Consider the following 27,828-nt stretch of genomic DNA (forward strand, 5'->3'; position numbering starts at 1 on the left):
AATTTCTTACCGAACTTTAACCTAGGCGCTCTTAAAGATCGAACCTTCCTCTTTAAAATGAGTCGAAAAACTTCGATCTACGATTTTTCCTCCGACCCCTACCGCGCCTCGATTAAGAAGCTGTTTAAGCATCGTTCTCGCGACAGCGATAATTGCCGACGTATTTCGAGCGTTTCTTCGAATACGGCTCACCCGTTAGATGGAATACGCCCCGGACGAAAGTACACGGTGCGGAGTGTGGGTGTGTGTAAGAGGTCCAGCCTTGCCTCGGACGGAGGCTGGGTGTGGCCGTGACTAAAAGTTCACTAGAGCACACTTAACACACTTAACAAGCGGTTTCTCCGCGGATAGGATAGGATTGGCGATCCTTGCTGATACGCAGGTACCTTCGGGAAATCGCGTCCCCGGGAGTCCTTGGAACACCATCTATCCCCGCCGACCTCCATTTCCAATCATTTATGCCACCGTGCACAACGCAACCGACGCAGCCGTTTATTAAACAGAATAATTCTGCTGCAAACGATTTACGAAAATCAGAGATGGAACGCGAACACCACACAGCGTGATTATTAAACCTGTAAACATTTTCTGTAATTATTGCAAAAAGACGGGAGTTACTCAGGAATCTGTTTCTTCCATCAGACATTTTTTGGAAATTTTTTATTTAGTCGACACTAGATTTAGGGAGCACTGAAAACATCTGTTTCATATTAGTTCATAAAAGTAACAATAATACATTTATTCTGATTTTTAGTAAATTTTTCGAGTGTTGTAATATATTTGCCGCAATATTTATGTATATATATATTAAATATTGTATTACATAAAATATATAAAATATTATACTATAAATATTATTATATTTATACTCTAAAATATATAAATATTTTATATAATATTTTTTATCAAATAAACAGCTCGTAAATATATCTTTTTTTAAAATATATAAAATATTATATTATATAAAATATATAAAATATATAAATATTTTATTTAATATTTTCTATGAAACAAATAGCTCGTAAATATATTTTTGCAATCTGAATAATCGAACTAAGAAGTCAGTGACCCGTCGTTTCAAAGGTCATTCGCGAACATCATTTTTCACGGATTCCGTAAATATAATATTAACTTTTTCTACTAGTTCAGAGATAACGCCTAATCAATCTTCTCATAAACGCAAAAAACACCGAAGGCCGCTAACTAATAATTAGTAATTAATTAGAGCAACCAGTTATATAATTTTACTAACAACATTACGATATCGATCGACAAGGAAGGGTGCTCGCTTTTATTTTGCCAACACGGAAACGTCAACGGTCGCAATGCTGGTATCATCGTCGGGCGCCGTGGCAGATTTCGGCGTTGGAAAATCGGTGGCTGTTGTCGATCGCCCGTTAATCGACTAGGTCGCGCGGTCTCGGGCGCCCGGACGCGGTTTTTGCCCGAGGAAAATTAATATCTCGTCCCAGTTGAGCGCGCGGCATTTGCATATCGAGCACGCGGCCCGCCTGCTGGAATGTCGATTCCCTGTCGACGCTGTTCGCCGCGCTCGCGACACCCTGCATCCTCATCGGAAAATCATTTTTTTTCTATGCCGAAAACGAGCCGAAATTTCCGTAGCAAATTTCGCAGTCTCGTCTCGGCGCACGTGAAATAATAGCAGTTTTGCAAGCAGGGGTTGCAAAATGAGCTCTACGCGCACTCGCAATTTTCCACTCGAGGCCGGTGAAATAATTCAGCATTTTATACGGTTCGAAAAACGTAATTGGTACAACTAGTAATTAACTTTTAGTTGAAAGTATAATTTATTAGCGATTATCTTGTCATTTATTTAACGAACGCTTGTCTGACATTTTCTGCGTGCTGAATATTCAAATTGTTGAATAATTAAAAGAGTCAGCGTCGGCTCAATTTTATTATTATTTGCTAATTATTTCTATTTTGCAACCGGGATTTTTTATGTCATTTAGTTTGTAAGAAATTGTTGAATAATTGAACGAGCCGTCGTCTAAATATTTTTATTATGCAACGAGGATTATCATATTGTTAATTTATTATTGTGCACTTGTCTAAATTCAATATGTAGAAAATTATTGATTAATTAAAAGTGTCAACATCAGTTCAATTTCAGAAATTCGTGCAATATTGCACGGATAAAAATAGAAATCCGTGTTAAATATTTTTATTATACAAACAGAATTATTATGTCATTAATTTATTATTATATACTTGCCTAAATAAATGTACATAAAAATATTCAATAATTAAAAGAGTTAACATCAGTTCAATCTTAGGAATCCGTGCAATTATTTGTTAAATATTTTTATTGTGCAATCAAGATTATTATGTCATTAATTTATTATCATGCACTAGTCTAAATGACTGTATAGAAAATTGTTCAATAATTAAAAGAGTAAACATCAGTTCAATCTCAGGAATCCGTGCAATTATTTGTTAAATATGTTTATTATGCAACCAGGCTTATTATGTCATTAATTTATTATTATGCACTAGTCTAAATGAATGTATAGAAAATTGTTCAATAATTAAAAGAGTCAACATCAGTTCAATCGTAGGAATCCGTGCAATTATTTGTTAAATATTTTTATTGTGCAACCAGGCTTATTATGTCATTAATTCATTGTAATGCACTCATCTAAATAAATCCGTAGAAAATTGTCGAACAATTAAAAGAGCCACCATCACTTTAATCACAAAAATCCGTGCACAATATCATCGAATCAACGTGCAGAAAATTGTTCAACAATTAAAGCTAGTCACCATCAATTATCTTTTTCTTTATCGTTTATCATCAATTACCGTTTCTTCCCGAAACGTCTGCATCGTGCACAAAATATATTCCAAAATGCGTCAAGAGAGATTCGCGGGTGGTTTATTAATTCTTTCCCCGCGAACGCGCCTCGAAAAATCGTCGACTAACGCCGTCGACGCCGGCCTTGAAATCGCCCGTCGTACGTCGCCCGTACGCGACGCGTCGGCGTAGAAATCGCCGCGACGAAATGTTCAAAGAAAAATCCGGATCGGCTAGATCCCGATACCGATCGCACGGCGACATTAACGACATCATTAGTTATCGGGAATGATGTGGATCAGCTCGAAAGAAACTGGTGGTGGGGAGAGCGTGGCCAGCCGGCTGCGGCGGTGGTGGGGGTATAAGGCAGTTAGCTGGTCGATCGAGGATTTATTCGCTCCGGACGCGGCTCGTTAATTACAAAATTACAGAAATCAGTTAAGTCAATGGAATCGCGTAACATAGTGTTTGAGGCGGTGAACGACGAGACGACGACGACGGCGACGACGATGATTATGATGATGATGATGATGCCATTAAAGTGGCATCGACGGGTTCCCCCCCTCCCTCCGCCTAGCCGCCGATCGCGCTCGTGCTCCTCGGTTGCTCGATCGCACGACGGTGTTTTAGCGCTCGCACGCACCCGGGGACCACACAGGCGAGCGTTTTACGCGTGTCCTAGCGTGTCTGCGCTCGCGATCGACGCTACGCTAATCGCGGCGAGGCATCTAGTCCTACGGTATATTATCTAACCAAGGATTACGGCCGGGTATCGCAATTATCCCGCGCTCTATCGCCTCGTGCCTATAATTCTCGACGTTTCAACGACTTCTCGGCCGACGATCGTTAGCCCCGGCTCGAAAACGCGAGAGAACCGAACCCGTCGAATGTCGCGCGCACGGGATTCCACCGGCGCCGATAAATCCGTCGGGATAATCTCCATTTCGCGCCTTTTTTTTGGCGCCGTTGCCGAGACCGATCCACACACAGCTGGCCTGTTCTGTTCGATGTAGAGGAAATACTCCACGATTGTCCTTCAACTTGGAAACGTGATTGGACAATTCGGGAATAGAAGATACGATTATTCGAGCCTTGCGTCCCGTTTTTTTTTTTTTTTAGTCGTTGACAATCGGTGAGTATAAAAACGAGCTACGGAGTTTGTATAATAGTATCTTCTCTTCCTAAATTGTCCTATATGAACATTTTGTTAAATATTATCAAAAGCAGATCAAATGACCTGAATGTTTTTTTAAATATTACAGTATTATATTGCATGCGTATTATGTAATTAATATATTATAATATATTATATATTATACAATTAATATATTATAATATATTATATATTATACAATTAATATATTATAATATATTATATATTATACAATTAATGTATTATAATATATTATATATTATACAATTAATATATTATAATATATTATATATTATACAATTAATGTATTATAATATATTATAATATATTATATTATTGTACAAAACACTTCTTTAAATTTTGTATTACTTGGAATGACAAGAAAAAATATAAAACTGCAGTTTCGGAACTGGTTTCTCTTTTTTTGTCATTCCAAGTGACAGCAAAATTAAAAACAAACAGTTATATTGTCTCATAGGATGTCCACATATGTTTAAAAAAATATTATTTTAAAAAGAGAAATTTTTGGACCACTATGCTGTCGAAACGATTTTGTTCGGTGACAGCTTGGTCGAGTTTGAACAGGCATAACTTTGCAAAGAAAGATCGTGCGCTGACCAAAGTCTGCTCATTTTGAAGCTTGGATCCTCTACTTTCACGATCTATAAGCGATTCTACTTAATCTCTTGTTTGCACGATGTGGAAAACTGGGAAACAACTGGGAAACTGGAGATCCATTTCTGCTACAATATGATACAAACTCAAACGGCCGTGAAAGCTCCGGAAAATTATTTTCGTGTCCGAAAATATCGTAGATTTATAGACCGAAGTCTCCTCTTTACAACGAGTCGTCGATCTTCGGCGAAGGATTTTTCCTAGCCGTTTAATCGCACTTTGAATGGCAAGCGAATCCTCGGAACAGAGACCATTAGATCTTCACCGAAAAAGTGTTCACCTTTGACCTGTCGTAACTCTGTTTAAAAAAATCGAATCGAGATGGCACCTCGGTTAATTTTGAAGCACAGAGTTTCCCCCTCGAACCCCCGAAACGATTTTTCCCTGAAAAATTTATCCACGGATAGGCAGAGCGAGAAACGTAGAATCCGCAATTTCTGTTCACTTTTCGAACGGACCGGTCGCCATGTTGACAGTGTTGCCGTCACTCGGCGGGTCGCAGCGCACCCCCGTCGCGCCGCCATTTTGTTTCTTAGCAATGCAAAGCGAGTCGGAGGCGAGGACAGTGATCCACGTTGGATTTCACTTTGTAATTGCGACGCGTCGCTTCGCGATCTCGATATTCAAATTCGGACGCGGTGGAACGGTGGCCTATTCAAATTTCCCGCCTTAATTTACAGCGATGGCGTCGCTCCAAAGCTATAAAATGGCTACGCAACGAACAAGCCGATGACACGCTTAACGCGTCGACGCCGTTCCGTGAATGAAATTATTCCGGCGCCGAACGACTCAATTTCACCCGGCAGACGAAATTAAAGGAAAAAATCTATCCGCGAAGTAATTCCTCCGATGGCCGAAGGCCGGAGAGCTCGCTAAGGTCGGACGAAAAGGTTAATCAGATTCACGAGGAACAAGGGGATTTTCGCATGATCCGCGGTTCGCTCGAATATTCGCTTGGCATTCGGTTGCGCAAGCTCCACCTGCTCCTCGAGGGGAAAAGATCAAGGTGGAGGGAAGGTGGAAGCCTGTGCAAGCAAGCAAGCAACCAAGCAAGCAACTCGGCAGGCAACCAAGCAAACCGAGCCCGCTGGACTGGGAATACGTGGAAACACACATCGACGCGTGTGCGTCCGTGTGTCCGTGTCTCTCGCGAAGTTTGCTATTGAAAGATCGAGTCGCCGGAGATTTATGTCGTGCCGGGACCGTTTACTCGTAACGCCTTGAATCCGCGATAGCTATCCTCTCGACAGCCTAACCGCAGCTGAGAAAATCCATCGGCGAGGCGCACAAATCCCTGGAAAATCTAAGCAGTTGCATTAAAGAGGATGTTCCACGCCTGGATGTGATAGTAACTTCTAGGTATCTGCGCCTGGAACAGCTTCGGAGTCGACGCGAGCGAAGGCACCAAGGTCTGTTGACTTAGAGTCCAGCCGATCTACGCCGCCGATCCTCAAAAATGACCTCGAAATCGTCCTCGGCTCGCCAAATTCTCTCAAATTGTCAGCCAGTCTCAATCGTCAATTGTCAAAAAAGACCTCGAAATTGATTCGAGGATCGAACGAGCGACGAATCGAGGCTGCTCGTCGCTTGGACGCGTCGGAAACTGGCTGATCGTTGCATCGAATCCTCGGGGAAGTCTGCTGGGTACTTAGAGGATCGAAGGGATCGATGATAGACGAGAGGCTGGCAGTCTCTGGGGCACAGGATCCAGTCGATCACGGTCCGAAAATCGCAGAAAGGCCTGTCAGGTGCGTTCGAGGATTGAAAATACACCGAACGGAGAACTGTGAGTAAAGTAAATTCTCTGAAATCGTCCTCGGCTCGCCAAATTCTCCCAAACTGTCAGCCAGTCTCAATCGTCAATTGTCAAAAAAGACCTCGAAATTGATTCGAGGATCGAACGAGCGACGAATCGAGGCTGCTCGTCGCTTGGACGCGTCGGAAACTGGATGATCGTTGCATCGAATCCTCGGGGAAGTCTGCTGGGTACTTAGAGGATCGATGGGATCGATGATAGACGAGAGACTGGCAGTCTCTGGGGCACAGGATCCAGTCGATCACGGTCCGAAAATCGCAGAAAGGCCTGTCAGGTGCGTTCGAGGATTGAAAATACACCGAACGGAGAACTGTGAGTACAGTAAATTCTCTGAAATCGTCCTCGGCTTGCCGAATTCTCCCAAATTGTCAGCTGTTGTCGAGTCTTGCCTGCAAGCCGAGGGACGATTTCGTAGAATTTACCGTACCAAGGATCACCGTAAACCAATGAGACGAAGGGACTGGGGTCTGCTGAGTCAGGGCGCAGCTGACTACGGTCCCCGAAAACCCCCCGAAAAGCCTTGCGCACCCGTTGGAGCTCCGAGCGCTGCGACTTAAGCCTGGCAGCTACTTAGCACCCGGCTAATCACAGTCTCTAATGACAATCGCGTCTTGTAGATGAATTGTGGGATAGAGCGTTAGAATAGAGGACAGACCGAGGAAAGACGCGGGGGCCTGAACTAGGCCTACCAGGCGAGTTGCGCGAGGCAGATAAGGAGGATCAGCTTCTGGGTGCTGGCTGCAGAGCCCCGGGCGACCGGTCGAAGTCGTAAATCGAGTTTCGAGAGGTGAATCGCAGCCGCGGGACGCACTCGCGTGCTTTATGCATTGTGCGAGCGCACGAGGACCATCCGCCCTCCATAATTCACCGGGGAGTCCCTTGCAGATCGAGTCTGCGCTCGCCGCAGTCTGCGCCGCGTTTCCTCGAACCGGGGACCCGGGCGCGCTTCTAATGATCCGCAGTCATTATTCCGCGTTTCGCGCCCGGACGCCGGGTTCGGTTCGACCCGGAGACACGATTTTTATTGTTCGACCGTTCATTTTCGGGGAAACTGTTCCAGATTTGTCAACTGTTTCGTCAGGGTCGATGAAATAATTTAAAAAATGTGGATACATTGATATAGTTATTTATAAAATTGAGAGTTCTCCTTTTAAAATGCATTAACCTTTTTAAAACTGGACTGAGTGATTTGAATTTTTTTTAGTTGATAGAGGGACTGGTTTACTAGACGATGATTGAAGTGCCTTTTTTTATTTCATTGTTACTTGGGATTACGAGAGGAAATAAAAAACTCTGGTTTTTTAACTTTTCTATCTGAGCCTATAACAAAAAATTAGAAAATGCCTTTCATACATAACTAACAACTCATAACAACGTCAACCGATTTCGATAAAGTTACCGAGATCTGCGAGAGGCATTTTTTTAAATTTCTATTATAGGCTCGGATAAAAAAGTGAAAAATCGAGAGTTTTTTATTCTTTTTTCTTGTCATTCCTAGTAACAGCAAAATTTAAAAAAAGCGTTTCGGTCATCGTCCAGTGGACTAGTCCTGCTATCATCTAAAAAAAGTTCAGGTCACTTAGTCCAGTTTTAAAAAAGTTATTTACATTATACAATATTACCGAATAATTCTATTTCTCGTTGAAAATGGCCGACATTTTAGTGTCAATAAAAATCGCAGTAAAATGAAATATCCGTGCACAAATTTCACAGGAATACCCGTAAACAAATTTGATAGAAATAGGTGAATAAATTTGACAGGAATAAGTAAACAAATTGAATAGAAATAAATAAAGAAATTTAATAGGAATATATGAAGAAATTTAATTGCAGCGTGTCGGCGAGTCCGACGCGAATTAAACGTCGGATTTGTCTGAAGCGAAGCGAACGCCGGGCTCGTCGGTGGATTTTCGTTTCTTCCCAACCGAGTGGCTGCAATTAGCCGTAGCTGCGGCCGCGGGCTCGTTATTTCGTGTCCGCGAGACTGATTCCGTTTCGAATGAAAATTCATTTCTGGCTTTTAGCGCGAGCTCGCGCGCGCGTTCGGCCTTAATGCCCCGGTTCCTCGTGAATCCAAAGTGGATGCGTTTTAGACGCATCCTGGTGTAGCCTGTGGCATTGTAGTAATCCGCTCGATTGTGCCGGCCGCTTCCTGCCGCCGCGTAATAATTAACGAACCGGCCCGGTCGGCAGCTTTATGTTTGTTTAGGCAGGTGAAACGGGGGCTCGCGCGAACTCTCTCGCCGCGGGAAAAACTCCCGACGAAAACCATAAACGAGAACGTGGTGTCACATGGCCGCGCGCCCGCGCGCCCGCTTTCCATTGTCTGCTGCCTCCGCGCGCAATTTTTCGTCCGATGTTGCGAACGCAGTCGCGATGCAACCGACGCGTTACTTCTGCGCTGCTCGTGGCCCTGCGATAACGTCCACGTTCGGCGATTTTTCCCGGCGGAACCAGTCGGTCAATTAACAATCTATTAGCGTCTATGCATTTTGTATATCCTGAGATACATGGACGGTTTTTTTCAGTCTGGCTAGCTTTCAAAATGGCGCTGGTACTCCCGATGCATTTTAGTCGTACTTTTCGAGGTTCTTGCAAAAAGGTCTACATTTAGCAATTTTTTCTGCAGAAACTACTCGGTTAATTAAGAATCTACTAGCGGCAATGCATCGTGTATATGTTGAGGGATATAGATGATTTTTTCAGTCTGGCTAGCTTTCAAAATAGCGCTGATACTTCCGATGCATTTTAGTCGGACTTTTCGAGGTTCTTGCAAAAAGGTCTACATTTAGCAATTTTTTCTGAAGAAACTACTCGGTTAATTAAAAATCTATTAGCGGCTATGCGTTGCGCATATCTTGAGATACATAAACGATTTTTCTAACCTGGCTAGCTTTGAAAATAGCGCCGATGCTTCCGATGCATTTTAACTGCACTTATCGAGCTCCTTGCAAGAAGGTCTACATTTAGCAATTTTTCCCAAACAAACCGATCAGTTAATCAAAAATCTGTTATCGCCAACGTATTATACGCATCTTAAGCTACACCGACGATTTTTCTCGTTCACCTGACTTCAAAAACGGCGGCGCTGCAGCTGCTTTCAAGGCTGCCTGACGTATCCTTAAAAAATCCTCCAGTACCGCTGCACGGTTGCGCTGCAGTTACCATGAATTCTGCATACTTAATTGAATCAACTTGGAATTTTACCGACACGATCTTCGAACCTTCCTTTTGCAGCATACGTAGTATCGTTTCGATCGCTTCGGTATAATCCGAGTGTGTATAGTAACCGAGTACACGTAACGCGTGAAGCGTTTTCGAGAGGAAATGTCGAGCGAACGTTGCAGAATTTGGTAGCGGCGGGAAGTCGGCGCAACAGCGATCACTATGTCGGTCGCGGGAACACAGTGAACCCCCGGGTTTACCGGAGCGTGTAGCAGAAGAAGCAGGGTTATCGAGGCGGACGGGACACGCAAAAGGAACAGAACCGCGAACGAGCTTCCGAACCGATCGCAATTAGCAGGTAGACCGTTCTGTTCTGCAACGAGAATTCCTCGGGACGGCAACTAATTACCGGTTGCTTTATTTCGTCGGTTCGACGCGTCCCGTTATCCCCGACGTCTCGCACTGGCCACAAAGATAGAGCCGGCAGCGATTTTCTCAGCCTCGAGCTTCATTTCGAAGCGCGGTCCGAACGGCGGACCTACCGGTTGCACCGTGCCAAACCGTCTCCGCCTTCTCGGCTGGTAACTTTCGATCGCGTGGATATTTTCAATCGACAAAAATCACTGTACATGCTCGAAACACGTGTAAACGGATTCACGAGGTTCCAAAGTGTTAGCTGGAAACAATTATTTTTATTTAATGGTTGTAGATTGCAGCCTCTTTCGGACGTCACGCCGAGTGCTTGGCAGACAGCTCCTCGCTTTAAGTATGATAAATCGACGAAAAAAAAATCGCGGATCAAAGTTCTTGGTCTCGTTGAAAACTGGAACATTGCACCTTCAAATGCACGTGAATTCGATTGCAAACAAAAATTTCTCGAGCTCCGTGGACACGGTGGAATTTTCAAAATCGAATCTAGCTTGAAATCTAGAACAGCCTCTCGTGCTCCGTGCTGTAACTTCCGATCGCGTGGATATTTCTAATTGAAAAAATGCCTGCGTATTCTCGAGACAGGGAGAAATAAGCCCGCAAATTTGCGGAACGATATCTGCGATCGTTCGGCTCGTGGGTGTGATCTGGTTCGGGGCAGGAGGGAGCGGACGGTTCGCGGATGGCTCTCGGAGCCAGAAAACCGGCTCGATGGCTTCTGGGTATCCGTTTAACGAGCCTGCCGTGTCGATTTGCAAAAATCCGGCCGTACCGTTCCGCGGCTATATTAGAAACATCGTAATTGCACGGGTTCGCAACGCGCGCGTTCCCGAACGATCTCCACTTTGTCCGCCGGATTCGAGTCCCCTCGTCGATGTTGTCGTTGATTCTCACGAGGTTGTATCCACCGGAAAAAATCAAATGGAATAAAATGTGTAGAGGAGGAAGGATACGGCGGATCTGGCGGGCGCAGGGGGGCAAGGGGGGCGCGGAGGTGGCGTTGTCCCACGGGGCGACCCACCGTCCGACTTCTCCCCGCCTTATATAAACCGGCGAGGCACCGAGCTCTCTCTCTCTCTTTCTCTCTCTCTTTCCCTTTTTCTCTCTTCCTCCGTCTCTCTCTCCCTCTCCCTCTCCCGCGGCTCGTTTTGCTCGATTTCGATCGCGCCGGACCAGAAGAAGCTGCTGAACACGCTGGAACATTGCTCGCAATTTAAATAAATTCACCGCGTACCCGTGGCTTCGCTCTGCCCCCCTTTTCTCTGTCCTTTTTCTCTCCGCTCTTCCTCCTCGCGATATTCTCGATGTGGGACGATGCTCGAGGTTTGTTTCTTTACTATCTTGTCCGCGGCGCTCGGCGAAAAAATTCTGGCCGTGTTCCGAAGCGTTCCTCGAAATGTCCGCGAACTTTCGGACCGTTTCGTTGAACCCCCCCTTCTACGGGAAAAATTCTCAAAGTCGATCTCGTTTGCTGCGTTCACCGGAATCTGTTGAAGGAACTTCGCCGTTTCAAAGATCAAGCGAAAATGTTTTTTAGAGAAAAATCGTACCGGGGAAAATTGTTTTCTTTATTCGCGAGCGTTTCTCAAGATGATTTGTAGAATTTTAAAGCGTTTCATTAGGTCGTTCTCTCGGAGAAAATTCTCCGAGCTCACCTGGCGTTCACTAAAATATATCCGGAAGGGTGATACTCGAATCCAGCCTAAAAAAGAATATTTTATTGGGCAAATTTGCCGCAGAAAAAAATATTTCTTGTACCTAGAGGTCTTTTTCAAGGTATCTACGCAATCTCGGAAAGTTTCATTCAGTCGTCTTCTTAGAAAAAATTCTCGAAGACAACTTTCTTATCATTCGCTAAATATATCCAAAAGAGCAATACTCTCGTTAAGGTGGATAAAAAATATTTCCTCGCGAAAAATCGCCACAGAAAAAATTATTTCCTCTATCTAGAACTGTTCTTCAAGAAGTGTGCAGAATCTCAGAAAATTCCATTCGTCGTTCTCTCCAGGAAAAATGTTCGAAGTCAGCCTTATTCTTATCATCCGCTAAACTATATAAAGAACTCAGAACTATCAAACTGGATAAAAAATATTTCCTCGTGAAAAATCGCTACAGAAAAAATTATTTCCTCTATCTAGAACTGTTCTTCAAGAAGTGTGCGAAATCTCAGAAAATTTCATTACACGTTCCCTCCAGGAAAAATGTTCGAAGTCAGCTTTGTTCTTATCATCCGCGAAACTATATAAAGAACTCACAACTATCAAACTGGATAAAAAATATTTCCTCGTGAAAAATCGCCACAGAAAAAATTATTTCCTCTATCTACAACTGTTCTTCAAGAAGTGTGCAAAATCTCAGAAAATTCCATTCGTCGTTCTCTCCAGGAAAAATGTTCGAAGTCAGCCTTATTCGTATCACCCTCTAAACTGTATAAAAAATCGCGACTCTCTTCAGGCCCAATGAGAAACATTTCCCCGCGAAGAATCGTCCCGGAAAAAATGATCTCTTCCCCCTGAAAGTGTGTCCCAAGATACGCGAAACATTCGACAGAGATTCGTCGGTTGGTTTCCCGATGAAAAAAGAATTCGCGGGGTCTCAAACGGGATGATTGCGGTGGCCGGGGCGTGCTCGTGATCGCGGATAAGAAGTATCGATCTCCGGGTACAACGAATTCGGATCCGGCGATCGTAACGGTTATTAGAAAGGCGGAGAGTCGGTGAAAATGGTTTGCCACGTCGATCCGGGCCGCGTGCACCTTGTTGTTCCTAGCGGATCGAAGAGATGAGTGAAAGGTTGCTTACCCGGACCAAGGTCCGTTGTGTTCAATGTCTCATCTCGGCTCGGTATAGCGTAGAAATCAGCGGCTTGGCGCGCCATTAAGCCAGCTGAACCGGCCTGCCACGCAATAACGATAAATCCGCGTGCGAGCGCGCGCGCGCGCGCGCCAGCGTGCGAGGCGCGCTGATTTATTTCCAGGGAAATGCAATCGACGGATTAATCGAGCCCCTCCCGCTCTTTCTAGCCGTGGAAAATGGTTTCTCGCGATCTCCAGATTTCGCTTGCTCTATTTTCAACCCGAACAGCGGAAACGAATCGCGAGCCCGCCACAGTTTACGGACTCGTTCGAGACTTATCGCGTGCGTCCCGCGCCACGAATCACTCGGATCGGCTGATTAATCAACTTGATTCGGCGACATCGTTGCGTGTGCTCGTCTCGGGCACGCCAAGCTCGGATAGCCCCCTCCTGTTGCTCCGGCGCTGTCCATCCGCGGGAATGTTGACCCGCCAATTTGCCATTTGCAAGCTGAATCTCAAGCTTCTCCGTCTCGTGTCCACGTTTATTCGAATATTTTACGCGTTGCTCGCGTTGGATTTTTATTGAATATTATGTTAATTTTTCGATTCACGTTTCTCGCGATCGCGGCAGTTTTCTGGGGGAACGTGAATTGGACGATGAATATAATATTTAGTGACGCAGTTGGGGATAATGAAGCGTGATGTTAATAAACGAAGAGGAGAAATATGTTCGATCGATCATAGGTTGGTTCGTTTGCTGAGATACTGTGCACACCGGGCCAACTTGGACCTACTCGGGTCTACTCGGGCCAACTCGGGCCAACTCGGGCACCGACAGAGCAAAATCTAAACTAATCGTTGCATCCAGTAGATATGGCACTGTCAGTCCAAATATTGTTCCAACAATTAATTTCACTTATCAAAATAAATATATCACTATTAATTTGTATATTTATGTACGCTGTAAATATTATTACAGTTAATATAACTATAAAAGTGGCGTAATATATAAATATTAGCTCACATATCAGCGCAACAGAATAGCTGTTAGCTGCTTCAACGCGTCTTCCCTCCAAGCTACCGTTGTCCCAACATGGCCACCGCAGCTTCCAACCAGCTCGCGATTTTTACACAATAATACTGACGAATAAATCACATAATTCGCACTCCGTGGCATGGGAAAGGTGCATCTAAAGGGAGTCAAGAAATAAATGTAGTTCCTCGAGCATGTACTCGGATTAAAGTCAGTTTAAAATTGAATAAACTGTCGCCAGAGGCTTCGGTACAGCAGGGCGACGCAGCGGCGCGTCCGCCAGCGTGCAGCCTCCCCGCAGTGGTTCCGCGGCATGGCCGCCAGAGTTCGCGGGCAGCTCGCGATTTTCGGAAGCCGTGTTGCACGGATCCGTCCATTGTTCGTATCTGTCTCTAGCCGGTGGCACCGTCGAGGAGGAGCGAACGCGAAAAACGCGGCGCGAGAGAGAAATAAAGAGAGAGCGAGAGAGAGAGAGAGAGAGAGAGAGGGAACAACAGGGATAAAAGCGAGGCAGAGGGAGAAAGAGAGCGGGGTCCAAGGGGGAAGAAACAGGGGGCGAGGGAGAAGGAGAGAGAAGGTGCACCGAGAGCGGGTCGAGCTCGCGCTAGTGTTAGGAATGTGGTACCACTGCTTGTCACAGTCACAAGCGCACGCTGCACCGTACCACCGGTACGTTGCATTATGCGGCTGCGGTTGCATCGGGCTGCAGCGAGCCGGACGACACACGGTACGAATATTTCCTCCGAAATCCGCCGTCGTTCCCGCGAAAAAAAGCGGTCGTTCGAACAGTCCCCGGAAACGGCGGAACATTCGTGGAAAGGGGGGAGGGGGCCGACGGCCCCTCGGCGTCCCCCGCGGCCCGATTTCCCTCCGTGAAGCCGCGGGACCGTAAATTGCCGCGTGTATCACCGGCGCGATGCGATCTCGCTAGGATACCGAGCGCGCAATTAAAATAAAATCAGGGCCTCCGGCCGCGCGGTGCCCACTCGGCTTGCCCCCACCGCGGGGCCCCGGCGACGCCCCTGCCATTGTTTCCGAAAGAGAATCGTTGTAAATCGGGGGATTACCGTGCCCGGAGATCCAGAGTTTTCCGGCCGGATCGTACTCCGGCGAGTAAACGATCGTTTTACGAGCGCTGGCCCGATAACGATCGCCGTGTATCCTTGACTAAATCGTGACTAGACGCGGAGGGAGCGCGCCGATACAACCTCGATACAAACATTGTTCTCGGGGGGATACAAATTGCTCCCGTACCGTCGCAGCTGGACCTGCATGCTTTTTATTCTGCGCTCGACGTGCTCCGATCGCGATGAAATTTTACTCTGAACGGTGAGAAGTGAGAGAGGCGTACGGTTTCTCTCTTCGTCGATCACGGCGCGATTTCAGGGGCTGCGATCATCAGTCGACGATTCGCCGATTCACTCCGTATCGTCGCTGTCGAATCTGGGACATTTTTCTGTTTCGGTAAGAAGCACGTGTTTTTTTTCTTATCGATAAATACATTCGTTGCTTAGGCTATTTTGAGGAAATCTGTTCTAGATGCCTCTTTTTTAAAATCGATAATTTCATGAATAAAATTCGCTGAACAATGAAACTGAACTTATTTTAAAGCTTGAAATCTCTACTTTTCTCGTGCCTAATTCATTTTTGCGGAAGAAATTGTTCGTAGATACAGCACGCTGGAAAGTGTAACAATTTATATCGGACAATGTAGGAACGAGACATTTATGGAATCTTCGAATTAGAAACGACATAAACTCTCCCCAATTGACGCTCAGATTGTACACAAAAATGGACAATTTGGGAAGAGGAAGACAATTATTCCAGTCTCGCGGCTCGTTTTTATAGTTGTTTCTTAATCGGTAACTATAAAAACGAGTCGTCTGCTACTTTCGCCGAAGTTACAAATTTTCGAGAAAAATTGTTGATATTCAAACAGCTGTAACTTCGTACAAAAAAATCATACAAACATGAAACTCGGCTCATTTTAAAGCACGAAGTGTCTGCTTTCGGAGGCCGTACATCAATTTCTTTAGCAAAATTGATTTGCGACACGATAGATGGAAAACCTCGTTCCAGGCTTTGCACGAAATTTCTAACCTTCGAAAACATCGACGATGTTCAAGATACTGTAACTTCGTAAATAAAAATCGTAGAGCAATAAAACTGAACTCATTTTAAAGCCTGAAATCTCTACTTTTCTCGTGTATAATTCATTTTCGTGGAAAAAATTGTTCGTCGATACAGCACGCGGAAAAGTGTAACAACTCATATCGAACAAAGTAGAAACGGGACATTTATGGAATCTTGAAATTAGAAATGACATAAACTCTCCCCAATTGACGCTCAGATTGTACACAAAAATGGACAATTTGGGAAGAGGAAGTCAATTATTCGAGCCTCGCGGCTCATTTTTACAGTTACCGATTGTGAACAACTATAAAAAACGAGCCTCAAGGCTGCTCTTCCCAAATTGTCCATTTTTTGCGCGAATTAGGGAAAATTTGCTATAAGTACAAAGTAATAATAAACAAAAAATGACAATAATTAGAAAATAATAATAACAACTAAACAATAGCAAATAAATTCTGCATTCTTATGTCATTTTTGCGCGCCGCTGTTGGACATCTACCATCGAGATATCTCGTGGCTGGCAGTGAATAGTTTGAAGTACGATTTTAGGGGATGAAACCACCCTCTGAAAATTTTTCACCAATTCTGGATACATTTTCTACTGCCCTCGCCTCCATTTCGTGGATACTTTTCTGGTCGGTCGTCCAGTATGAAGCAAGAGACACGTGCTTCAATTATAGTTCAATTATAGAACCTGAAACCACCCCTCGAAACGTTACAACTTCGCTGCTGTGCATCTCCGAAACAAACAACGACAGAGAAACGATTCAAACAAAAAAGTCGTTCGGTATTTCACGGCGAACAACGCGGCGCGGTTCGTTTCCCGAGGCACGAGGGTCGCAAGATCGCGAGAGGGTTAACAGCCGCCGATATCTCCGCGTTTCGACGCGAACCGGGCAGAGTTTCCTGGGAACCGCGGCAGGCCGTTCGAAGTCCAAATAAAAATCGGCAGCGGAATCAGAGCGGAATCGAACGCGCCGCGGCTTCCGAGAGCCGAGCCAGTTGGTTCCCGGGCCGCCATTAGGCGTTATTAATTAGCCCGATGCGGTGATTAATGGCCGGCGTCGGTCGGCGATCGCGCTCACAGGCGGTTCTTTTATAAAATTCGCTGGCAGCGGTGTTCCGTGCCCCCTCCCCTCCCCCTCCCTCCGTCCCTTCAACTGAGCTCTCGAAAAGCCCGACATTCGTGGAACCGACGTGTTCCCGAACGGGGACAATATCGCCGCGGTCGAGATCGATGACGCAATTAAGAAGCCACGACTGCTATCGATTTACAATTCTCCGGCGGATTATTACGCAATCTTCGGAGAACCGTCGAACCGTTGACCCGGGTAACCCGCCATCTCCCCGACCGGCCAATAATTACTCCCGCGCCCAGTCTGTCACGACCGATCGATGGATCGGCGTCGATCACCGCTTGAAAAATCGTCCCGAGTCACGGCCGATCCGGTTTCCCGGGGATCGGCTCGTTCGATTAGGTTCCCGCGACACGATCTTCCCAAAACACTCCTCCCCCCGCTCGCCCCCTCCCCCCCTCCCAGAGACCTTAGCCCCCACCCATCCCTCTTGTCCCCTCTCTCGAATGCTAACGAGACGTCGGAGGATCCGCTGGATCCGCTGGATCACTGAACCGCATCGTGCACGCATTGCTGCGCGATTAGATCGCCTCTGTACCCGCCGGGACCCTCCGGCGGCTCCGAAACTGTTACTTAGAAACACAGCCGAGCCGAGTCTTTTCACCGATCTTACCACTGTTCCATGATTGCGTTGTTGATCTTTACACAACGGGGATTCGGACGATTGTGGCACGATTAAAATGGTTCGTCGGGTTCGTTAGGAATATTTCAGCGCTGTATCGTTGCCGATTTTTATTCCGGTACTGTGTGGATTTATTACCGATTTTTAGAGGTTCGGATAAACGAAGTTATGGTTGGACTTTCCAGCTGGTTATAGTTGGAAATGATAGTGAATAGTTACCGATTTTTGTCATGGAGACTCGGACGATCGAAGTGAAATTAGGATGTAATATCTAATTTTTTTTAAAATAGTGTCGAATTTTTAGCGAATTGTTGACTGTAGTAGTAATTATATACGTATAAATAGTTATATATATAATTATATTATATTATTGTATATATTACTATTTATAATATTATATTACATATTACAATATTATATCATATTATATATTATCATTTATAATATTATATATTATTATATATAATATTATGTATTAATTATTACAATTATATATAACAGTAGCAATTATCTCGTTTGCGTTACCGATTTTTGTAATAAATTTTTTTGAAATAGTGTCAAATTTTGAGCAAATTATTGACTGCAATAGTAAATATATATATAATTAGTTATCAATATATTAATTACATACATGATTATATTATATCATTGTATATATAATTATTTATAATATTATATTATATATTATTATACATAATATTATGTATTAATTATTATAATTATATATAACAATAGTAATTATCTTGATTACGTTACCGATTTTTCTAAAAGAGGGTTCAAATAAAAGACAATGCATTACGACCCTCCACCAGATTCACAATTCAGGGCTGAATTCCAGAATCCATGATTTTCTTACCGATTTTTACGATAGAGACTCGCATGATCGAGATGAAATTAGGACATTCCATCAGATTTTTGTTTCGAAACATTGTCAAATCCTTATCGAATTTTTACTGTAACAGCAATTGATTCGATTTAATTGCCGACAACTGAACAATTAAGCGAATATTCCGGTCAAATTTGAACAGTCCGGGTTAAAATTGACCCAACCGTCATCTCGCAAGGGTTAACCCTCTGCACTTGAAGCCATTTTAACCGTAAATCTAAAATAATTTTTCTGACTTACGGTATTTCCATTTTATATAACAAAGTGCATTTTATGCATATGAAATTGAGCCTTGCGATGACTTGCGACGACAGTTACACTTTTAACGATTTTTTGAATTTAAACTTCGTTAATATAGAAATTATCTTGGAACGTGAACCAACAATTTTAGTGGTGCCACAGAGTCGCCGCTCGAGTGCAAAGGGTTAAATTAACAACTCTGTTTCAATTTATCCGGTCAAGGTAAAAGTACCTATTAAGGAACGCTTTTCAGTGTCAGCAAGACGATCGCGTCTGAAGAGCATTGCTATCGAATATCTAATAAACGCGATGAATTCGTAAAAAAAATTTGTCGTAACGCTGACAGAAACCGATACGGTTGAAACGACGTCTCGCGACCGCCGATTTTCCCACGGCGTTTCGGCCAATCGACGGCGAATGAATCACCGATCGAGAATGAAAACGGCAGAATTTTCCAGGCGACGCAATCGCGCCTCGATCTTATCGATCCAGGGAAATCACCTATCCGAAGGGGTGGGGCCACCGGGACAATACTATTCCGGCGGCGGTGCGGAACCGGTTGGCAGCAGTCCTCGGCCAGCGAAGCGGCCGGACACTGACGGATATGACATTTGCGAAGTCCGCGTGGCGCGGCGATCCGCGTTTCTCTCCTCTCATTCCGCCAGGAACCCCCGCCCCCGTGCCGTTCCGAGGCCCCCTGGCCCGGCGGGCCGCGCCGCGGCGAGCAGCCAGTCGGGTGTCCTCCTTTTATTTCGATTCGATTTTTCTGCCGGGGTCCCGTGTTCCCTTATTATCTCGTTTTGCTCGTCTCCGGCCCGCGTCACTCTCCCCTCACTCTCCTTCCGAGCGGGGCCCCGGTTCCGCGTGGATTTTATTTTGCGAGACGCGTCCCTCCGCGCGTAAAACTCCTTCCTTCCACCCTCGTGCTTTTATTTCCCGTCGATCTGCCCTCCGCCCCACGCACGGCTCTTGTCCCTGTCACGCGAGACATTTTGTCCGTTTCTGTGCACCCGTACCGGCACAGAATTAAGGCAAAATGTACCTGTTATGGAGCACCGCTCGCGATTCTCGCCCTCTCCTGACACGGTGGCACGGATAATGCCGTGAAAGGTGGACGGGACGTATGAAAGTGGAGCGTAGAAAATTCTGTCCGTGTTATTGAACATTGTTTATTGTTGGTATATACAACGATACTCACACACATACACACACACACATGTCTACAGGGGCAATAAATAAAGGTACAACCCCGAGCTTCATAAATGCAGGTACAAGCCTGACCTTCTGAAGGAATAGTATAAAAGGACTGCACGTTCCAGTGCGAGAAGCTACTTCCCATAGAACTACAGAGGCGTTCGTCAGCCTAGAAGACGATCAGTCAGACAGTATCTCCGCGACTTCACATACAGTCACTCTTCTTCACACAGAGTACATTTTATATCCGCTAGATGCTTTCTTAAACACTGTATCATATTTGTATTGCATTATTAGTAAATAAACAATTAGCAAATTCTAACATTTTTTTACGATCGTAAGCAAATACTGGTGTGCAACGATCGGATGTAGGAGGAAATGATCGTTCAGGGCTTCGAAGCTAGAGCGTACTGTTCCATATTGGGTTCTATTACGTTCTATTTATGTTCCATACGATTACACTAATAATTTTATACAGTAATAATAATAATAATAATTTTAATATGAATAAAAAATTGTACGAGTGCAATGGTAAACTACAAGCATGTGATAAGTATACGAGAACTGTGTTCCAAAATAGGTACATGCTCGTACTATTAAATATTATATACTAAATATTTAATATTAAATATTACAGAAATATTTCAAAATATAGTATTATGTTATCTAGAAACATCGATCTATCGAACAGTCGTATAAATTACTCAACTCTGATACTTTTAAGTAGTGATAAAATCGACGATGATTTTACACCCCCTGAAAAGTGTTTCACATTGGGTACTCTTACCTTATCGTATAAATTGACACAGTGTTGTCTCGCGCAATTTAGCCTTCGCAAAGCGGTTGCTGGATTAATTCTTCTCTAGATTGTTCAAGTTTTTCACTCTGAATTACTCAATTTTCGATAATTACGTGAAACAAATTGCTGTTACATTAGGAACAACAGAAAGTTATAAGTATAATTATAATATGTATTAGATACATCAGATATATAAATATATATCATTAAATAAATACGTACTAGATATGTCAGATATATAAATATGTATCATGAAATAAATACATATTAGATATGTCAGATATATAAATATATATCATTAAATAAATATATATTAGATATGTCAGATATATAGATATATATCATGAAATAAATATGTATTGGATATGATAGATATATAAATATATATCATGAAATAAATATGTATTGGATATGATATAAATATATAAATATATATTATTAAATAAATATATATTGTATATGATGAATATATAAATATATATTATTAAGTAAATATATATTGTATATGATGAATATATAAATATATATTATTAAGTAAATACATATTGTATATGATGAATATATAAATATATATTATTAAGTAAATATATATTGGATATGATGAATATATAAATATATATATAATATAAATAAATATATGTTATAGTAAATATATTTTGCGAAAAATTGGCGGGAATAAAAGTCTCGGAATGAAGGATCAGAAAATAAATCAGAGAATTGTTATAAACATCGTGCGAACGGGTCCGCCTTCCGATGGTCACCCCGTCGAATTATTATACAATTAAACCGAGATTTGAGGCCGCGTCGCGTGTAAATTGACAGAGTCGATTGGCCAGGGCGCAGACTCCACCCCGTTTCGAAATGGCGGTGGTTTCATTTGCTAACGAGCGTCCGAGGATCCGGTCGCGCGGCTCCACCCCCGCAGTTTAATAACCATTAGCCGGAGAATTTTCGTGGCACGGCGAACACATCCCCCGGCCGCGAAGGTGAAAGCCCGTGCGACGGAGAAACGAAGCGAAACGGCGAGGGTGTCAAAGATCTAGAGCGCAGATAGCGGGGCTCTCGGTATCGATGAGCTGGCTCTCTCCGCGTATCGATTCGACGCCGGGCCGCCCCGGCGTCCGTCGGGGCCCGGAGCACCCTGCAGACCCCTTTTGCTACGCGCGCAACACCGATAAGATCCGGCCGATAAGGCACGATTACGCGTCGCGACGCCCCCCTTCGCCCTCGCCGGTGTGCTCTCGAGCTTTTCTCGGCCCTCGACCCTTACCCTTCTCCCCTTTGACCGGCCAGGGTAAACACCGCTCTGCTGGTTGTCGCCTCTCCCACGATCCCGGTCGCCTCTCGAGAACCGCTCTGCCGATGAAAATGTCGCCGAGGGGCGGCAGAATTTTTCGGGGTGGTCTCCGCTTCTCGCGGATTATTTTTTTTTTTTTTAGGGCGGTGGATGCTGGGTTCTGTTCCGAGTGGAACGAGCCGTCGGACTCTGGGTGTCTGGAATTATTTGTGGGGTTGGTTTTAGAGGAAGCACAGAATGAGTTTGATGGTCGGGGTGCGCGATGGCGCGAGAGTAGGTGAATGTAAATATTTAATGATTAAATGTGGGTGATTTGTATGAATATTAAGTCAGAAGGGAGGATGCGAGAGCGTGAGAGGGTGGACAAAAGGAGTGAGGGAACAAGGGTGAGCTAGAGGGTGTTGAGAGAGAACAGAGGATATATAGTCAGAGTATTGAGAGAATTAATAAGATTATATTTAATATAATTATATACTTATAATTATAATTATAATATATAATATACTTATACTTATAATTATAATTATAATATATAGTATACTTATAATTATAATTATAATATGTATAATATATATAATATAGTATATAATTATATATTTATATACACAAAATATATACTTATATATATGTACATAGTCTAATTGTGCCATAATCCATTCACACTGTTACCCCTTCGAAGTCGAGTGGTAACTTCAAGGCACTCCAAAAAATTGTCATATCACGTTACAAAATAATTTGAATATCATTGAATTTGTTTCTACTTAACACTAATTTTTCAATTAACAATTATTCAGATTATAAAGATACATTTATGATTCATTCAATATATGTATTACTTGCAGTAAATATTACAATAACACTCGTCAAAAATCAGAATAAATGTCATATTCTTACTTTTATAAACTAATATCACACAGTTGTTTTTAATGCTCCATAAACTTTAAAAATGTGTAACCGTTGCACGAGTTACAAAATTCAATTTCATATGCATAAAGTGCACTAGATTTCCAGTTAAAATTATTTCGATTGCAAAGGATTAATTATGCAGACGTTATAAATTGTTACCGAAAGAAAATTCTTTGAAGGTAGTTACCCCTTTCCGTGGAGTTTTTCGTGGCAATAGATTCAGCGGCAAATTCTGAATGGAACGAGCCGTCACAATCGTCATCCAAGACTGCCAATAAAAAAGATAATGTCTAAAATGTTGTCAAGAGTTGGTATAATTTCTTGAAGTATAACATTCATTTCAGTTATGAACGTTACACATGAAAATTTAATAGAAAACACTCGATACTTCTAAAATTATATCACCAAAAATTCAATATCCTTTTTAAACACATATAAAGTTATCGCGAGGGCACAGTGACCAGGGAGGCGGGAGCACAGTAATCGGTGCGCTCGCCCCACCAACATTTATCCACGTTTATTTGATTCTCCCTCGAAATTCGCCCGCGGATACCAGAAAGGGCAAGTATTAGCGGATTATCCTCGGGACTCTGCTCGATCTGGATCGCAGGTCTCGCGCAGTGGACGAGCGTAGATCGCGGAGGACAATGGGGGGCTGGAGGGAGGGGGCTCTCGAAACAGGAAGATGGCCGGGTAACACAAAAAGGAAAACAGTTGTTGCAGCGGGGACACTTTATATTCGTGGACACGCGCTTCGGGCGTATTGTGACGCGACGCACGGCCGGCGTGCACAAAGGGGACGCAATTTCGGCGGGACGCGAGGGGCGGGGGAGGGGGCAGGCCCGCCGCGATTTTGTTCTCGCTCGGCCGAGTTTCAATCGGTTTTCCATTAGCCGGCGCAGAGAGGAAGCGCCCTTGTGGACTGTCGCCGACAATGATCCAGGTACCGCCCCTCCCCCCCGCCCCCCTTTTCCTGGCCGCCGTTTTTTTCCTCGGAAAACACAGGGACAACTGGCGACACTGTTCCCGACGTAAGTGGTCCTCGAATGGGAAACGAGAGCCAACGAAACAAAATAAAAAATTGCGAAGAAAAGGGGGAGGGGGGACTAGGAGCGGAGGGGGATGTCGAGAGGGCACGGATTCTTCTTCCCTTTTCGGTTTCTTTTCGAGCGGCGCACGATACAGTTTGCGCACAGTGTAAACAGGTGTACCGGAGATCGTTTCTCGTTCACAGGGGTCGGAATAGGGGGGCGAAAGGAGGGGGGGTGGGAGCCCGAAAGAGGGCACAGGTAAGAGGACTAGCTCGCGTTTCCAGCCGAGTACAGCCGAACGATCGGGATGGGGGATTAAGGGCGGCCGATTTCACGCGATCCCATTCCCGGATCGTGGCTTCTCGAGTCTAGAAGCTGCTCGACCGTAAGAATGGAATTTCTCGATCGAAAAAAAGGCCCCGAAAAGGGGGCCCGTCACGCGGCCCTACGTAACCTATGCGCTCCGATAGACGCCTACTCGATCCGTCTTTCGAGAGTTGCTTTCGACCGAACGATCCGTGTGTGTTCGTATGAAAAGGTTTCCGTCGGGACAGAATTTTTTTTTACGAACGTCACTCAGACGTTCTTGAAGTAAAGAGTTTGCTCTTCGGAACGAGCATAAGTAGACCTCCCAGCGATTTTTTTCTTCTGAAGTTATGGTCGTTCGAATATGGCCAACTTTCGACGCAAGATTTGCTGGTCATTGGTTACACGGTTTCATTTTTCATCGAGGAGGCGATAAATCGGGAAGGAAACATCGTACATCGATTTAATTGGGTTCGTTGGAAAGCAGAGACTTCATTCTTGATCGTCATGGTGGTATCAATGGAGAACAAAATTTTTGCAACTTTGGGCAAGAGTTTGAACTTGGATAATTAGGAAAAATTACGAACTTTTACTTTTCCGTATCTGATCGAGTCAAACAATTTTTTCGGTAAAAACAGCGTACAGAGTTTTAAAGCGTTAACTTTGCCCTTTAAAATGAGCTAAGGTGGTGCCACTTGTAATTTTTCTTCGCGAAGTTACAGTAGCTCGAATATGGTCAATTTTTGACAGAAGAATTGGTTATCATTATACCAATGCTGCAGGCACCTTTTCTCATTAAAAATGCGATAAATCGGCAGAAAAAAATCGTACATCGATTTTCTTGTGCTCATTAGAAAGCTGAGACTTCATTCTTGACCACCTCGGTGGTATCAATGGAGAAAAAAATTTTTACAACTTTGGGCAAGAGTCTGAACTTGGAAAATTAGGAAAAATTACGAATTTTTACTTTTCCGTATCTGATCGAGTCAAACAATTTTTTCGGTAAAAACAGCGTTCATAGTTTCAAAGCGCTAACTTTGCCCTTTAAAATGAGCTAAGGTGGTGCCACTTTCGATTTTTCTTTGCGAAGTTACAGTAGCTCGAATATGGTCGATTTTTTTACACAAGAATTGATCATCATTATTCCAATTTCCATCTTTCCTCATTAAAAATGCGATAAATCAGCAGGAAAAGATCGTAGGTCAATTCTTTTGTACTTGTTGGAAAGCGGAGACTTCAATCTTGACCTTTACGTTAGTTCCAATCGAAAACAAAATTTGTTAGACGCTGTAGAAAATTCCCAAAACCAACTACCCCCGATGCACATGTTGGAGGTGGCTGAAGCTCGTTGGAGCCAGTATTTTGAATTATGTCAGCGTCCGTTATGGGGGAATGAAATTTTCAAGAATTATGTCGCCGTTACGGGTGTGATATCTGTTTGTTTTTTTTCCAAAACTGTCGCTGCAGAGTGCGGCGAGGCGGGCGGGCACCAGCTGCGCCAACTGCAAGACTGCGACCACCACGCTATGGCGGAGGAACCAGGCCGGCGAGCCAGTTTGCAACGCGTGCGGCCTCTACTACAAGCTCCACAACGTAAGTAATCGATCGTGTACTCGAAAACCACTTACTCCGAAAACTATCCGAACGTTAAATCAATCCGGCTTTCCAACAACGTCGAACCGCTTGCTGCCTGCAACGAAATTCTCCGGAATTACATATCCGAAAGACGTTCCACCGAGAAAAGAATCATGGAAAGATGAGAAGATCCTGGAAAAATAAACAAAGACCTGGAACAGCAAACAATTTATTATTCTTCCTCAATTTCGATTCGCTCGTCGCGTACAAATTTCTCCCAAATTTACGAACGCAGTAATTTCTCCCTAATTCGCGCTCGGATCGCGCACGAAAATGGACTTCGCGTTTCACAAGCAGTTTGTTGTTAAATAAAATACCGCGATCCGATGGAATTCTCCGTCGAAGTGACAAACACTCGAATCTCGAGGAATTCCGTTGCCGGAACAATGCGTTTGGAAAGCTCGATTGTCTTCGAATCGAGAGACTCGCGGCTCGGTGAACTCGAACGGGCGGCCGCACGATGCATCTTTTTTCTTTTTTCTTCGTCGTATCGTTCCGGACTTCCGGCGGACCAGACGTCCTCGACAGAGGAAGACAAGCGGGAAAATCCTGGATGGGAGGGCGCGGGGGACGGTCGAGGGGGGTTGCCGGGGAAAGCGGATCCGTGCCACTCGATACAATGTTTGCCGAGGAGGGGGACGCCGACAATGGGAGGTCGGGGTATTAAACGGCGGATACGAGATTCGTAGCGATAAAAAGCTTTCTTCCGATAAATAGAGGAGGCAAAAGGTCGGTCTTTGGCCACCGTCGAAGCCACCGATCGTCGCTTCACCGCTACAGCCCGGGGACGGATCGCTAGAAAGGAAGATAGAACGGAGAGAGAGAGAGAGAACAGGGTTTTTGTAACGCGATATATCGGATTGCCATTGTCGCGGGCCTCCACTCTCGAGATCCATTGTCGGGCACGCCGTGGAACCTAATTCCTCCGGTACTCCCCCCCATCCAATCGGTCCTTCCGTTCCATTGGAAGTCGCTCTAACTCTTTGAACGACGGTACAAACATTTCTGGATAAAGACTCGGCCACTTTGTATACGATCGGCGCAAGTCGATTGACCTTAAAATTCAGTTAAATGAGGATTTTGCTGATCGTAAAAGAATAACAATGTCGCCGATGATGCAAAGTATAGTTTTTGTTGGAAGATGACATACGGATGAACTTAATCAGGAGAGAAACGAAGGATGAATGTCGATGTATTGTAAATTCTCCCGAATTGTCCCTAAGATTGGGAACGAAAATGGACAACTTGGGAAGAGGAGCCACGATTATTCGGGTCCTTTTATAGTCGCCGATTGTGAATAACTATATAAACGAGCTGGAAGACTATAAATAATCGTATCTTATTGTTTACAGTTTAAAATATAACCATTCTTGTTTGCAAGCTGAGGGACGATTTGGGAGAATTTCACTCGACAGCTAAAGTTGTACCAACATCGAAAAACGGGGATGTATTCTGCAGTGTTCTATCTAGAACGATGACTATATCCGACTTAATTTAGAGTAGCCGATTTTTTATTAACAATGCCAGAGTTGAAAAGTGCATTTCGTGGAATGTATGCGCTTCGTTTCGTCCGGTAGCTAAAGTTGTATTGTCACATTGATTGCCAAGTCTATTTCTAGAAGCCAAAAATAATTTTTTTTAAATTAAACAATGATAGGTAAAAAATAATAATAAATGAGACATACTACTTAAACTCGTCAGAACTGCTGCAATATCAACTGCAAAATATTGTACTGTAGATTTTAACACGTGAACAATATA

At 44.0% G+C, this 27,828-nt stretch overlaps 1 protein-coding gene across 2 annotated transcripts in view; it reads left to right on the forward strand.

Annotated features, from left to right (window-relative positions):
• LOC117220995 (uncharacterized) overlaps positions 1 to 27,828 on the forward strand; it is a 97,965-nt gene that overhangs the window by 51,896 nt on the left and 18,241 nt on the right. For both annotated transcript variants that reach the window (XM_076522514.1, XM_076522513.1), the window contains exon 4: positions 25,888 to 26,025. In XM_076522514.1, coding sequence (XP_076378629.1) covers positions 25,888 to 26,025 — 138 coding nt within the window. The remainder of the gene's footprint in view (positions 1 to 25,887; positions 26,026 to 27,828) is intronic.

The sequence above is a fragment of the Megalopta genalis genome, chromosome 5 (genome assembly GCF_051020955.1).
Source record: "Megalopta genalis isolate 19385.01 chromosome 5, iyMegGena1_principal, whole genome shotgun sequence".
Lineage (NCBI taxonomy): Eukaryota > Metazoa > Arthropoda > Insecta > Hymenoptera > Halictidae > Megalopta > Megalopta genalis.